This window comes from Salmo salar, chromosome ssa07 (assembly GCF_905237065.1).
Source record: "Salmo salar chromosome ssa07, Ssal_v3.1, whole genome shotgun sequence".
Lineage (NCBI taxonomy): Eukaryota > Metazoa > Chordata > Actinopteri > Salmoniformes > Salmonidae > Salmo > Salmo salar.
Window position 1 is genome coordinate 52,068,964 of NC_059448.1, and position 14,665 is coordinate 52,083,628.

At 45.8% G+C, this 14,665-nt stretch overlaps 1 protein-coding gene across 1 annotated transcript in view; it reads right to left on the minus strand.

The window, feature by feature from the left end:
* LOC100380729 (staphylococcal nuclease domain-containing protein 1) overlaps window positions 1-14,665 on the minus strand; it is a 319,896-nt gene that overhangs the window by 260,543 nt on the left and 44,688 nt on the right. The window contains exon 11 of the mRNA XM_045722231.1: window positions 6,356-6,457. Within this exon, the coding sequence (XP_045578187.1) occupies window positions 6,356-6,457 (102 nt within the window). The remainder of the gene's footprint in view (window positions 1-6,355; window positions 6,458-14,665) is intronic.

The window sequence follows — 14,665 nt, forward strand, 5'->3', positions numbered from 1 at the left end:
GTGTGTGTGTGTGTGTGTGTGTGTGTCTGTGTAGATATCCAAGTGTAGGTAGATAGAGTGTAGGTGTACAATAAGTAAAAAGCATGCTTGGTCTGACACAGGGCCGTTTTGTTTCAGAGCTCCCCACACCAACCACAGTGTGAGTGGTTGAGTTGAATAGTCTGGAGCAAGGTGCAGTGGGGAAAGTCTGTAATACATATTTTATGGATTAAAAACTGAGCCTCGGCTCTGCTCAAACACACAGCTGTAATTCCACCGTCTTAAAGCCCAGGGTGGAGAGAGGGAGAGAGACATGACTGCATAGCAGTGTTGATGTGCTCAGATGCCCCGGTGTGGTTAACAACACAGTAAAAGCAGCTGGCTATCATTTAGGGAAGTGGGGTGAACTGCAAACTCCACACAAAGTCCCATCTGGGATCTGGACCTGGGGACCTAGTGACTCCTGTGAAATGAGCAGGCATGTATAAAGAGAAACACACAAACACGTGTGCATACCGCTATACACACACACACACACACTGCTCCCACTATAGTCAAACTGGCAACACAAACACCACGGTGTCTCACTTTACATTCCCACACGTTATAAAAACAAGATGAAAAAACTGCCATTCTCTGTACTACACTCACGCAGCAGTACAGGAGCCACTTTCAGCGGGACGGGATTATCCGAATGTGCTCTCCCCTGATAAGTGGATTAATGCAACGTTTTCATTGGACTTTTTCTGCTGAGGCTGAGACCCGGAGCATAGAAAAGAGGAACAGCACTACTTATAAAGTTAACCAAATCTAGCTTTGGATTATGTCACCAAGCGAAACAGCTATTTCAATACGGGGAGAGTCGAGAGAGAGCGAGTGGGAGAGACGGAGAGAGAAAGAGACGGAAATAGAGAGAGCAGAAAGCACTTCTCTGCAGATTTACCTTCATTACCCGACACGAATAAACTTCAGGCTTTCTGGCGTCTCTGTCAGTGTGTTGAGGGATAGAAGGAAGAGAAGCGACCTGAAATGGACTCCGGTCCAGTCTAACCACCTGAGGCTTGTGTACAGCACTTCAGGGCCCATACTCACAGCAGCTGATAGTAGGAGCGCTGATACAGGATAAGTCTTTGAAAATTCAGAACCAATTAAATGATATGGATTATATATATGATATGGAGCTGATCCTATATCAGCACTCCTACTAACCTTGTGAATAGCAACCTGAAGTCTATGGCCTGAGATTGTATCCATCCCCTCTCTTGTTTTCCTTTCATCGCCGTGCGTGTGGGTGTTAAGAGGTCAATAACACTTGGACACGTTTGAATAAAAAGAAAAACGATAACTGGGATTCAAAACAAATGTTCCCCTTGGAATTGAGATGCAGTCCGGTTAAATTCTCTGTTGAACTTTATATTGTTAAATGTAGAAAAACAAATGTTGTTTATATGACTAATCCCTGAAACTTGGCTATTAAAATGTATTGAAAGAGGTTTTATTGTAGCACAGAATCATTAAGAGGGTAGTTTGGTATTTTCCAAGAATAACCAACTACCTCAGTCACACATTAACAGCTCTTAACTGATGCTCTGACATCCATTTGATACGGACCCAGCCTCTGATAACAGAAACCCTTTGAATATGAATATTGGACACGCTTCATAACAGATGAAAAGTATCTCAGCCATCTTGATAGAGACGGAGACAAAGGGACATCATCATCATTATTATAATATACATCTCTTAAAGTGGAGCACCTTGAGGCTTCCTCTGGCTGTCTGCCAACTTACTAAACAGACACTTCGAATGATTGATTGAGCTTATTGTATTTCAGTGTTGAACGCCTTTTATGCTTAGGTCGATGACAATAGTGTTCTGTGGGGAAAAGTTGGTTCAATTCCCAACAACCACCATTGGTGGACTGTATGATACAACCTTTGACCTGTCATGTAAAACCCTCTTTAGGACCACTCGGGACTGAAGAGGGGCACATTCTGATGAGGGATGCCCAGCGGGTGAACCCAATTTGGGGATGGCAGCTCTCCTTGCACGCCGTCCCACCGGATTTCGAGGGAGCGAAAATAACTTGTTAAACTGATGTAGTCTGCCGTGCTGTGTGAGGCGAGGGCAGAGCGCGGGCGGCTCGGAGCTGGGGCTTTCGGGCGTACCGTGCCCTCCCGAGCACCAGACGTGTCTGAAAATACCGCAGAGTACCACCGTGTCAAGTCCCAATTACCCCGCTGATGAAGCAAAGCGATGGTGCCAGTCGTGCCGAGCAGAGCTAAGAGCACTAAAAGAACCCAGTGCAGGTTCTCAAATGAGACCAGGCTCAAAGGCTTTAGTACTACATTTAAACGTTAGAAGACCATCTTATCCAGAGCCACCTACAGGAGCAATTGGGGTTAATTGCCTTGCTCAAGGGCACCTAGTCGGCTCGGGGATTCAAACCAGCAATCTTTGTTTGGGTTATTGGCCCTAACGCTCTTAACCGCTAGGCTACCTGCCACCTACAGTACTGTCAAATCTCTTCTGTCCTTCTTTGTGTTTGCTGAGGAGGTAAAATGATGGTGTCTGTGGTGGCCAGCGAAGCAGGAGCGATAAAAGCAGCCAGTGGACATGATCAGAGAATTCCCTCTAATTGTTGCTGTCGTAAAAACACTGGTCCTTCTGCATAACAGGACACAAAAGCGTTGGTAGGACTGTCAAATCTGCTCGTTGGATGGTTTAGCTTCCACACTTACTTAATGAACTGGGTTCACTGACATTTCCCTTTTCTGCAGTCAAAATGGGATCAAAACAGAAGCAAATTAGGCCTATATGCAGTCAAAGATCAGCCTTTTTCCTTCCATGTACACTCACCCTCGTCTCACACCACTGTACCCTTACATCAATACAACACTTGATGCAGCTAATCATCTCAGATTCCTCCTTGTCGTGCTTTCTAACTCTGGTTGCCATGGCGGCCGAGGGCAGTGAACCTACCTTCAAGGTAAAAATAGTTTGGGTATCAACATATATCTAAGAATCACCCGAAAAAACGTGTCTATTCTCAACCGAGCCGTCTTAGCAAAAACACAGGGTATTAAAGAACGGGAGGAAACTAGTGCTCAGCCAGGGTTTCAAATACTTAATAATTGTTGCCCATTTGAGCTGGGGAGCCTCAATATACCAATAGAAAACGCTCTGTTGCTAAATATTTTAGTTCAGACTTGATGATATTGTACTGTTTTCCTTTTGTAACTTTAAATTGTGAATACAAATCAAATCAAAAGAACGGGGGAATGTTTGAGTCTCATGCTGTATGGATTGGGCTACAGCGAACAGTGAACTGAAGCTCTACACCTAAACCGTCATCACTTCAAAGGAATAGGAACAAACGGGGGAGGGCCTAGCCTTCTAAAGGAATATACTGCGATGGATGAACACAGTGCCGTACTCTCAGCTTTTATGACGACTGAATGGAGAGGTGGAGGAATCGAATCAAGGATGAGGGGCAAAGAAGAATGAGAGGATAAATAAGACGATGCTGGTTTGAAATACTATTTGAAAAGCGCATCACCAAGCTAAGGACCCTGGGACTAAACAACTCCCTCTGCAACTGGATCCTGGACTTCCTGGCGGTCAGCCCCCAGGTGATAAGGGTAGGCAACAACACGCTGATCCTCAACACTGGGGCCCCTCAGGGGTGCGTGCTTAATCCCCTCCTGTACTCCCTGTTCACCCACGACTACGTGGCCAAGCACGACTCCAACGCCATCATTAAGTTTGCTGACGACACAACAGTGGTAGGCATGATCACTGACAAGAATGAGACAGCCTATAGGGAGGAGGTCAGAGACCTGGCCGTGTGGTGCCAGGACAACAACCTCTCCCTCAATGTGAGCAAGACAAAGGAGATGATCGTGGACTATAGGAAAAGGAGGGCCGAACATTAACTATCGTGGTCCAAACACACCAAGACAGTTGTGAAGAGGGCACGACAAAACCTTTTCCCCCTCAGGAGACTGAAAAGATTTGGCATGGGTCCCCAGATCCTTAAGAAGTTATACAGCTGCACCAGAGGGCATCCTGACCAGTTGCAACACCGCCTGGTATGGCAACTGCTCGGCATCTGATCATAAGGCGCTACAGAGGGTGTAATGTCTACGGCTCAGTACATTACTGGGGCCAAGCTTCCTACCATCCAGGACCTATCTACTAGACGGTGTCAGAGGAAGGCCCAAAAAATTGTCAAAGACTCCAGTCACCCAAGTTCTCTCTGCTACCACAAGGCAAGCGGTACCAGCGTGCCAAGTCTAGGACAAAAAGTCTCCTTAACAGATTCTACCCCCAAGCCATAAGACTGCTAATCAAATGGCCACCCGGACTATTTACATTGACTGACACCAACACCCCCCTTTGTTTTTACACTGCTGCTACTGGTTGTTTATTATCTATGCATAGTCACTTTACAAATTACCTTGACTAACCTGTACCCCCGCATATTGACTCGGTACCGGTTCCCCCTGTATATAATCTCGTTATTGTTATGTCATTTTCTTATGTTACTTTTAGATGCATCTTTATATTTTTTTTCACTTTAGTTTATTAACTATATTTCTTGAACTGCATCATTGGTTAAAGCCTCGTAAGTAAGCATTTCACGCTAAGGTCTACACTTGTTGTATTCGGCGCATGTGACAAATAAAATGTTATTTGATTTGACCTTTCACTCTTGTCATTTATCTTGCCTGGTCAGAATCAGCTGCGAAGGGCTGCTTCAATTCAGAGGGGAGACGAAGTTGTTGGGGTTTTTGTCTCCAGTGGTAGTAATACTGAGGTGATGTCGGCGTAAATGTGTCAACATGTTTCATGTTTGAGGTGTTGGCAGCTGCATAGGCTATTCTCGTTGTATTCTCGTGGAGACAATTTCTGTCCATCGCTGTTGTATTCTTGTGGGAAACCAAAATGTTCCCAAACTGGAGATTAACCGATGGAGAGAATCCTCCTGGTTTATCGACCCCACCACTCGCCATCGTACAGAACTAGTTCCCGGCTGCGCCTCACAAAAGGACAGTTTGAAATGCGGCAATTAAGATTCGAATTTTGATTACAATGTGCTCTAGTTGTCTGACGGAATAGCCTGAAAACAAAACTCTGCTCAGATTTACTCAAGAGGCATACAACGTAGTGCAGGCACAGCCTATAGGCAGAGTGTTTAAAAAACCTTTAAATGTATTTTGGGTTCACAGTGCGGACCGAACCAAGATCCCCGTACTGAACGGTTTGGTACGAATACATGTACCGTTACACCCATACCACACACAGAACTAATCATACAGCAAGAATGATCTCCTCTCACTCAGTTAAACCATGTTGGGGGGGGGGTCATTTAACTGTGTTTTTGCACTTTGACAGACTAAGAACTTCTGACTTGATTCAGTCTTCGCAAATCACAAATAGCACGCCGCAATCATTACTGTCGCTTCACTCTACACTAGCTTCGAGGGAGAATATAGAACATCGCCTCATTAAAAAAATCATTAACGTTGATGATTAAAACGAATATGAGGGGCGTGACGAGTTTCCAAACTCTTATTGAATACTGAACTCTCATGGCCCCTTGCTCGGTGTTGTGAAAAGCCCAGAGGATTGTGTGTGCCTGCGTGTTCTGAAATCACTCTTAAGCGTAGTACTTCGGGCCCTGCTGTGAAGACCATGTAAACTACATTGGCCCAGCATGTATGGGCCCAACAAATCACTACTAACACAAACACACAAAAATCCCCGTTTAAATCTGCAGAGCCACAGGGCTGGAGCCACACATGACTTCCGCCCAGAGGGAGTGAGATGTAAGGCCCAGATCGGGAGCGACTAGATTGAATCTCCTGATTCAAATCAAATGGTCAGTCAGTGTATGAGGTAGGAGTGGAGGGACAACTCCCATGTCACTTGACATGAATCAAACAAGTTAAAATAGCAGGTGAGTTATTACAGGAGTGTGTGTGTGTGTGTGTTTGTTTCAAGACAACAGCGCAAGAAAGAAAATGGATGATCTAGACCAGTGGTTCCCACTGTGGGTACTTGGCCAATCCACAGGGGTACTGGAGAAGACTCATGAGAAGACTAAAACGCACATGACGGGGTACTTCAGGGGTACTGGAGAAGACAAACGCACATGACGGGGTACTTCAGGGGTACTGGAGAAGACAAACACACATGACGGGGTACTTCAGGGGTACTCCGGGCAGAGAGAAACTCAGTTGGTGGTACAGTAATGGAAAAAGGATGGGAACCACTGATCTAGACTACACTAGATCTTCAGAGAGAGCCTCTAGAGCAGATCTAGTCAACTACAGCTCTACGTGAGTGGGACTTGTGGGCGTGGTTCTCTTACCTTCTTGCCAATGATCTTCTTCCTCATGAACTCGCGGGCCTCAAACATGTAGGGGATGTCGTAGATGGGACGGAAACGCTTGTCTTTGTCTTTGTTCTTCTCCTGCAGAGAGAAAGGAGAAAGAGAGAGAGACAGCGAGATACAGGATGAGAACGAGAGAAGGGGAAAGCAGAGGGGGACAGAAAGAGAGAGAAAGTTATTAAAACGTCTTCAAACACTGACTTCCAGCCATCCCTCTCAACCTTCTTGTTTCTCTGCAGTGGCCCCGACTCCCCCTCTCTCTCTTTCTTCCCCACCAGTCTGAATCCCCACTGCACTGAAAGCTGCTGGGCTCAGTTGTTTACCGTTCCCACTCAGGAGTCCTGTCACTGGGGAGATGGGATGAGGACTGGTGCCATTGTTCCATCTGGATCATAAACACCCCGGCATGAATGACAGCATCACACACACACAAACACGTGCAAATACACACAAGGCAGGAACAGAACATAAATAGAATCCATTTGCATTTTCAAAAGAGTTATTTTTTTTGTCCTCCTTCAGTATCAGGGACAGACACACAGAAACAGGAACACAACAACAATTACAGTGAATGACAAACACACCCACACAAAGAAATGACACACGCACAAATGCAAAAAGAAATAAGGCTATGGATTACAATAGCTCTGTGTTTACCGCCCATTCTACCAAGACCATTATTATCTCTCCCCACACACACGGTGCTCGCCCTTTCCTCTCCTCCTTTGGGATGTTCTAGTCCTTCTCCTTGTGTCGGTGCTGACACGTGCGCTGTGCAGCTGAGCATTTGGAAAGTTCTGGAGAAGAGGCAACAGGGGGCAGTATGTTTGTGTCTCACAGGAGCATGGGCTTTGGGTGCAGAAGCCCACCCCTCAGTTTATAGCAAGAGAAACCAGCGTTACAAAACTGCATCCACACCCACGCTCCATTTCCATTGAAACAGATTCCCTCTGAACGTGTCTACCGATGCTAGCCTAGCGCCCTTAGCGATTAGAGAACATCGTTCAAAAAGAGTTGACCTGACCGTGTGAGCCAGGCACCTGGCTTCACAGGAGCGACTCCAGCCACGGCAGAAATCACATAATCTTAACCGCCTAATGTGGTTTCCGTTAACCTCGGCCAAAGTGTAATGATGTTTGGGTCGATTAGGTCCCCCCCCCCTCCCCCTCACCAGCTCAGTGAAGCGCAGTGCTTTTGAGAGGTAAGCTAATCAATCTCACACCTGGCCAATGGAACTCCCCTCCTGCTGATTCCCAGAGCCGCCGACCTCCATTTTGTTTCCACTGGGGCTTATCACAAAGGCCTTTCATTGAAGCTCAGTTACCTTGGGATGAGGGGGTCTTTGGTATACTGCCTAGGGACTGAATCCACCATGATGTGTCTAAGGAAACTCCTCCATTTTGTGTCTGCCAAGGCCCATTATCAGCCGATGGTACCATGCCCAGATACAACTACACTTGGGTCAAGACTACTCACACTACTTCACCTCGCAGAAAGACTCAAACATTTGTTAATGAGGTGTTTCGCTCAAGAAAGGATCCAAGTCAGGAAGGAAAAAGACCTAAATGTAATCTGTACATCTGTACTGTGCCAATATATAAATATGAGAGAGCGAGAGAGCGAGAGAGAGAGAGAGAGAGAGAGAGAGAGGACACAGACCTATCGTCTCCCCTGTTCTACAAGAGTGTGAAACCCCTCAGGAGGAAGGAGCGGAGAGAAAGAAGACAGATAGTGAGACAGTGATTTGAGGAGGAAGATGAGGAAAAGAGAGGGGAAGAGAGGACAGCCTCTATCCATCTAAATCTGTTAGGAAGAGACTATAAATATCTGTGTAGAGATTCTATCCTCTAGAGCGGACACAATCAAGCCCATGTGACCCAAGGACGCATCTAATGTCACCTTGTGTGAGGACACAGCTTCCCAGTAACCATGGCAATGGAACACAAAAATACAAGTGGCTGGGAGCGAGAGATGGAGAGATGGAACGAAAAGGCCCCAAATCACTTTTCTTTTTAAAAAGGAGGGCCATAAAACGATTCCACAAGGCCCGGGAATCGATAGCAGGCATTGATCCGCAGGAACCACACAATAATTTACCATGCGATGGGTCTAATGCATTTTGTATGACTCCAGCTACTGAGCCTTCACATAAACTGGCCATATAAACTAATATACTGTTCTACTGTCAACAATTGGCGATGTCTAACGTCAGACTCATCCTACTTCCACCTTCTACAGCGCATGATAGAAAATGCTCAAAAACATTGCTCTGCCCATTTCACAGTCCTGTAGGCCCATTGATGTTCATGGTAGGTAGCATGTCTGTACAATACACACCCAAGCTAACTTTTAAGGCCTCAAAGGATGGCATCGATCTGTGATAAATGACGCAGGGCAGAGAGAAACGGGATGTGTTCTAATACCCATTTAAGCAGTCATTCCCTTCATTAACAGTGACAATATTGAAAGGCGACAAGGACACGAAGCCATTTCAGAGGATTGAGACAGTTGGATATATAACCGTACGGATACTGTAAATACAATAAATCCCCTGGTTTCCCAAAATCCTGGTTATCTGGGGAAATCTGGAGTTCCTTCATATTCCCTCCTACCATGGAAAACCATGGAATTTCTTGAAAAAGTTCCCATAATTTTGCAGCCCTAAACAAGAGTTATCCATAATTCCCTGATTGAAGACAAAAGAGGAAATCATATAGAATGGGCTCGCTAGTCAACTTGAAAGTGTCGGAGTCAGGTCCCCGTCCTTTCCCCCACCATTATATTCAATGCTACAACTGAAGGTCGTAGAGAAAGTCCTATTTGATGGCGATGCACTTAGTCCCAACGTGACACTAATATCAACATAATTCCCTCTGGGACTTATATTCTATTTGGGGTAAATTCCTTTCACTATAAATGACCCCTGGTTGAGACTAAATGTATGACTAGCACAAAAACATGACGCTGGCTTGTAAAGAGCTGCGTAGCTGTAGGGGATTGAAAAAAAACAAGGGGTCATGACCTACTGACCCCGAGCATGGGGGTCATGTGGTGTGGAATGTGCTGGTATGGGGGAGGAGTGTGGGATTGGGGAGGGATGTGTGTGTGTGTGTACAGTGCCTTAAAGTATTCCGACCCCATGGATTTCTTCACATTTTATTGTTACAAAGTGGGATTCAAATTGATTTGTCATTTCTTTGCCAACAATTCCACAAAATACTCTTGTCAAACAGAAGAAAAAACAATGTAAGATGATTTTTTTTTTTTTTTTTTTTTTTTTTTTAAATGGTCATCCCATAAGTACTCAGCTTCATGAGTCAATACATGTTAGAAACACCTTTGCCATTGCTTACAGCTGTAAGTCTTCTTGGGTAAGTCTATAAGATCGTTTTCACACACCTGGATTGTGCGATATTTGCCCATTATTCTTTTCAAAATTCTTCAAGGTCTGTCAAGATGCTGGGGATCATGGCTAGACAGCAATTTTCAAGTCCTGCCATAGATTTTCAAGCAGATTTAGGTCCAAACTGTAACTTGGCCACTCAGGAACATTCACTGTCTTTCTTGGTAAGCAACTCCAGTGTAGATTTGGCCTTGTGTTTTAGGTTATTGTCCTGCTGAACGGGGAATTCCTCTCCCAGTATCTGGTGTAAAGCAGACTGAAGCAGGGATGTTGCCTTTGCTTAGCTCCATTCAGTTTCTTTTTATCCTGAAAAACTCCCCTAATATTTGGCGATGTCAAGCATACCCATACCATGATGCAGCCACCACCATGCTGGAAAATAAGGAGGCAGTTCCTCAGTGACATGTTGGATTTGCCCCAAACAGAAGGCTTTGCATTTAGACCAAAAATAATATTGCTTTGCTGTGTATATTTGCAGTATTACTTTAGTGACTTTTTGTAAACAAGAAGCATGTTTCTGAATATTCTGTATTCTTCTATTCACTGTCATTTAGTTCATCATTGTGGCGTCACTACAATATCGATCCATCCTCAGCTTTCTCCCATCACAGCCACTGAACTCTATGTTCATTTCAAAATCAACAATGGCTTCATGGTAACATCCCTGAGCAGTTTCCATCCCCACCTGCACCTCAGTTCAGAAGGACAACTGCATCTTTGAGGTACCTGAGTGGTTTGATACATCATCCACAGCATAATTATTGGGGGGGGGGTATACAGAAGATATCCCTATTTGGTAAAAGACCAAGTCCATATTATGGCAATAACAGCTAAAATAAGTAAAGAGAAACGACAGTCCATCATTACTTTAAGACATGGTCAAAAACCATCAAGCACTATGATGAAACTGGCTCTCATGAGAACCACCACAGGAATGGAAGACCAAGAGTTACCTCTGCAGCAGAGGATAAGTTCATTAGAGTTACCAGCCTCAGAAATTGCAGCTCAAATAAATGCTTCAGAGTTCAATTGACAGATACAGCAACAGTTCAGAGGAGACTGTGTGAATCAGGCCTTCATGGTCGAATTGCTGCAAAGAAACCACTACTAAAGGACACCAATAAGAAGAAGAGACTTGCTTGGGCCAAGAAACACGAGCAATGGACATTAGACCGGTGGAAATTTGTCCTTTGGTCTGGAGTCCAAATTTTAGATTTTTAGTTCCAACCGCCATGTCTTTGTGAGGCGCTGTGTGGGTGAACGGATGATCTCCACATGTCTATTTCCCACCGTAAAGCATGGAGGAGGAGGTGTTATGTTGTCGGGGTGCTTTGCTGGTGACACTGATTTATTTAGAATTCAAGGCACACTTAACCAGCATGGCTACCACAGCATTCTGCAGCGATACGCCGTCCCATTTGGTCTGGGCTTAGTGGGACTATCATTTGTTTTTTAACTGGACAATGACCCAACACACCTCCAGGCTGTGTAAGGGCTATTTGACCAAGAAGGAGAGTGATGGAGTGCTGCATCAGGTGACCTGGCCTCGACAATCCTCCAACCTCAACCAAATTGAGATTGTTTGGGATGAGTCGGACATTAGAGTGACAGAAAAGCACCCAACAAGTGCTCAGCACATGTGGGAACTCCTTCAAGACTGTTGGAAAAGCATTCCTGATGAAGCTGGTTGAGAGAATGCCAAGAGTGTGCAAAGCTGTCATCAAGGCAAAGGGTGGCTATTTGAAGAATTTCAAATATATTTCAATTTGCTTAACACTTTTTGGTTACTAAATGATTCCATATGTCATTTCATAGTTTTGATGTCTTCACTATTATTCTACAATGTAGAAAATAGTAAAAATAAAGATAAATCCTTGAATGAGTAGGTGTCCTAAAAACTTTTGAACGGTAGTGTGCGTGTGTGAGGGGGGGTCAGAAGAAGGGTTAATCATTCATAAATCAACCCCTATTATTTGACACAGTCCCGGTTTTGGGGTGGCAGGTAGCCTAGTGGTTAGAGCGTTGGGCCAGTAACCGAAAGGTTGCTGGATTGAATCCCCGAGCTGACAAGGTAAAAATCTGTCTTTCTGCCCCTGAACAAGGCAGTTAACCCACTGTTCCTAGTCAGTCATTGTAAATAAGAATTTGTTCTTAACTGACTTGAGTATAGGAGTACATCGTAGGGTACATCGTACTCCTATACTCATTTAGCCTTGCCTAAAACAAAGGGACTGAATATTTATGCAACAACTATATTTTAGTTATGAACTTTTTATTCATCTTATAAAAAATGAATAAAGAGTATTTTACAAAAACTAAAGAATTTAATCAATTTTAATCCCACAGTGTGTGTATGGTATGTGTGCACGCTGGCAAGCCTGTAGAGAGAGAACGAACATTGAAATGGAACTGTACATTGGGGGCCTTTGAGAGAAACGACCTGCATTTAAGACTGACTGCATGTGTAAAGACCTCCCTAAATAAATGAGCATGAAACAGTTGTAGAGAGAGAGGGACGGAGGAAAGGAGGAGTACAGAGCCTGAAGCTTTAATACAAGACATACATGGCGCTAGCTCAAAAACACAAACAAAAACACACCCGAGCCATGTCAACAAACACTGTGATTACACACACACACACACACACCCCAACTCCTGGGTTCTCCTGGAACTCATTGATGATAGAATGTTTATATTTGAAGATGGCAGAGAGGCCTGTATCTTTGGCACATGACATGGACTATAGAAAGTGGATTAGCTGAAGAGACTGGTACTCAGGCTGCAGTCATCCATCTTCCACACACACTCACTATAACATCCCCATCCTCTACCATCTTCAACGACAGACTTTTAATTTTGTTTATTTTTTAAACATCCGAGTGCTCCTTTTTCTGGAAGAGTCCTCATGTGAAGTATCCTGAGGTAAGATGTTTTTATTTATTAAAGTCACAGCAGCTTTCCCCGTTTCTCTTGCGTCTGCGTATGTTTTCCGTACTACCACATCACACAATGCTACGCAGGTTGACCCATTGACGTAGCTAGCTAACACACTCCTCGCTAACTCCACTGTCAGTCTCACTGAGAACAATCATCATCATCATCATCATCATCATCTCTGCCTACTCCATCGTAGGCGATGACATAAGAGCTGCTGGGTTATGCGTGGGCCAAAAACTTTCAGCCAATCGCAGGCAAGGTGCGCGGGGGTCCAACCGGCGTAGGGGAAATGTCAAACAGCCAATGGGGTGTGAGATGAGTCACGGGGGACGTGCAGTGGGACGACCCCAGATGACGGGGTCAGCGCGCCACGCTGGAGGCCACAGGCACAACAAAATGAAGAGAACGCATGGAGAGACATGAGGGAGGAAGGAGGGTATGAAGGCAAGAGGGAGTGAGATAGATGGCGAGAGAGAGGGGTGAGGGCATGAGCAGAGCAAAACAAAGAGAGGAAGAGCTACAGAATATAACATCTTCCACTAAATACAAACAGACTAAAAAATAACACCAGGCACTTTGATGGCAAATAGATACTGTACGCAGAAGCATGACACACACACAGTTTAGCTGTAGAGATGAGAGGAAGCAATTCTGTCCACATAAGTATGAGACATACACACTAGCTACAGAAAGGAGTCAGAGCTATACATTCCACCTAAGGATGAGACACTTCCTGTGTATGTTCCCATTACATAAAGAAGACGGTTTGTCGTCATCTCTTATGCTATACGTTAACCCCCCATTACACACACAGGGAGGGAGTGGGTATAACAGTGACTCATTGAGCTGTTCTGACATCTCCCCCCTCTACTATTGCGTTTTCTCCAGGCTTGTCCTGCTGCCTGCTACTGCTGCAGAGGCTGGCTGGAGAGAGAGGGAGGGAGGGGAAGAAAAGAGCTGACTCCAACCCGGCCTGCTCAAAATAACTCACATCTGAAAATACACCACTGCCACACCAGAGGAGAGGAGGAGAGAGGGAAGGAGACAGATGGGAGGGATGAGAAAGTAAGAGGGGAAGAGTACATGGTTGAGTGAAAAAGAGAACGGAGAGAGGCCCAGAGGGGAGAGAGAGAGAGAGAGAGAGAGAGAGAGAGAGGAAGCAAAGCCTAAAAAGGGTTGGTACCCTTAACGTGAAGTCATGTTTCACTGTGGCTAGTCACCATTTGTCCCACACCCTGTCAATCAAAGGACATGTCATGTCCCATGGTTGGAGGAAGTCCCAGCACCCAGAAAGGTGAAGGGGGGAGGGGGTGGTTGTCACAGTTCATCTGTGCACTGGTCATCGCATCTGGCCCTGGAACCTCCCCATACGGCCACACACACACACACACACAGGACTGGCCCTGGAACCTCCCCATACGGCCACACACACACACACAGGACTGGCCCTGGAACCTCCCCATACGGCCACACACACACACACACACAGGACTGGCCCTGGAACCTCCCCATACGGCCACACACACACACACAGGACTGGCCCTGGAACCTCCCCATACGGCCACACACACACACACAGGACTGGCCCTGGAACCTCCCCATACGGCCACACACATGACTGGCCCTGGAACCTCCCCATACGGCCACACAAACAGGACTGGCCCTGGAACCTCCCCATACGGCCACACACACACAGGACTGGCCCTGGAACCTCCCTATACAGCCACACACACAGGACTGGCCCTGGAACCTCCCCATACGGCGCCACACACACATACAGGACTGGCCCTGGAACCTCCCCATACGGCCACACACACACAGGACTGGCCCTGGAACCTCCCCATACGGCGCCACACACACACACACACAGGACTGGCCCTGGAACCTCCCCATACGGCGCCAAACACACATACAGGACTGGCCCTGGATCCTCCCCATACGGCGCCACA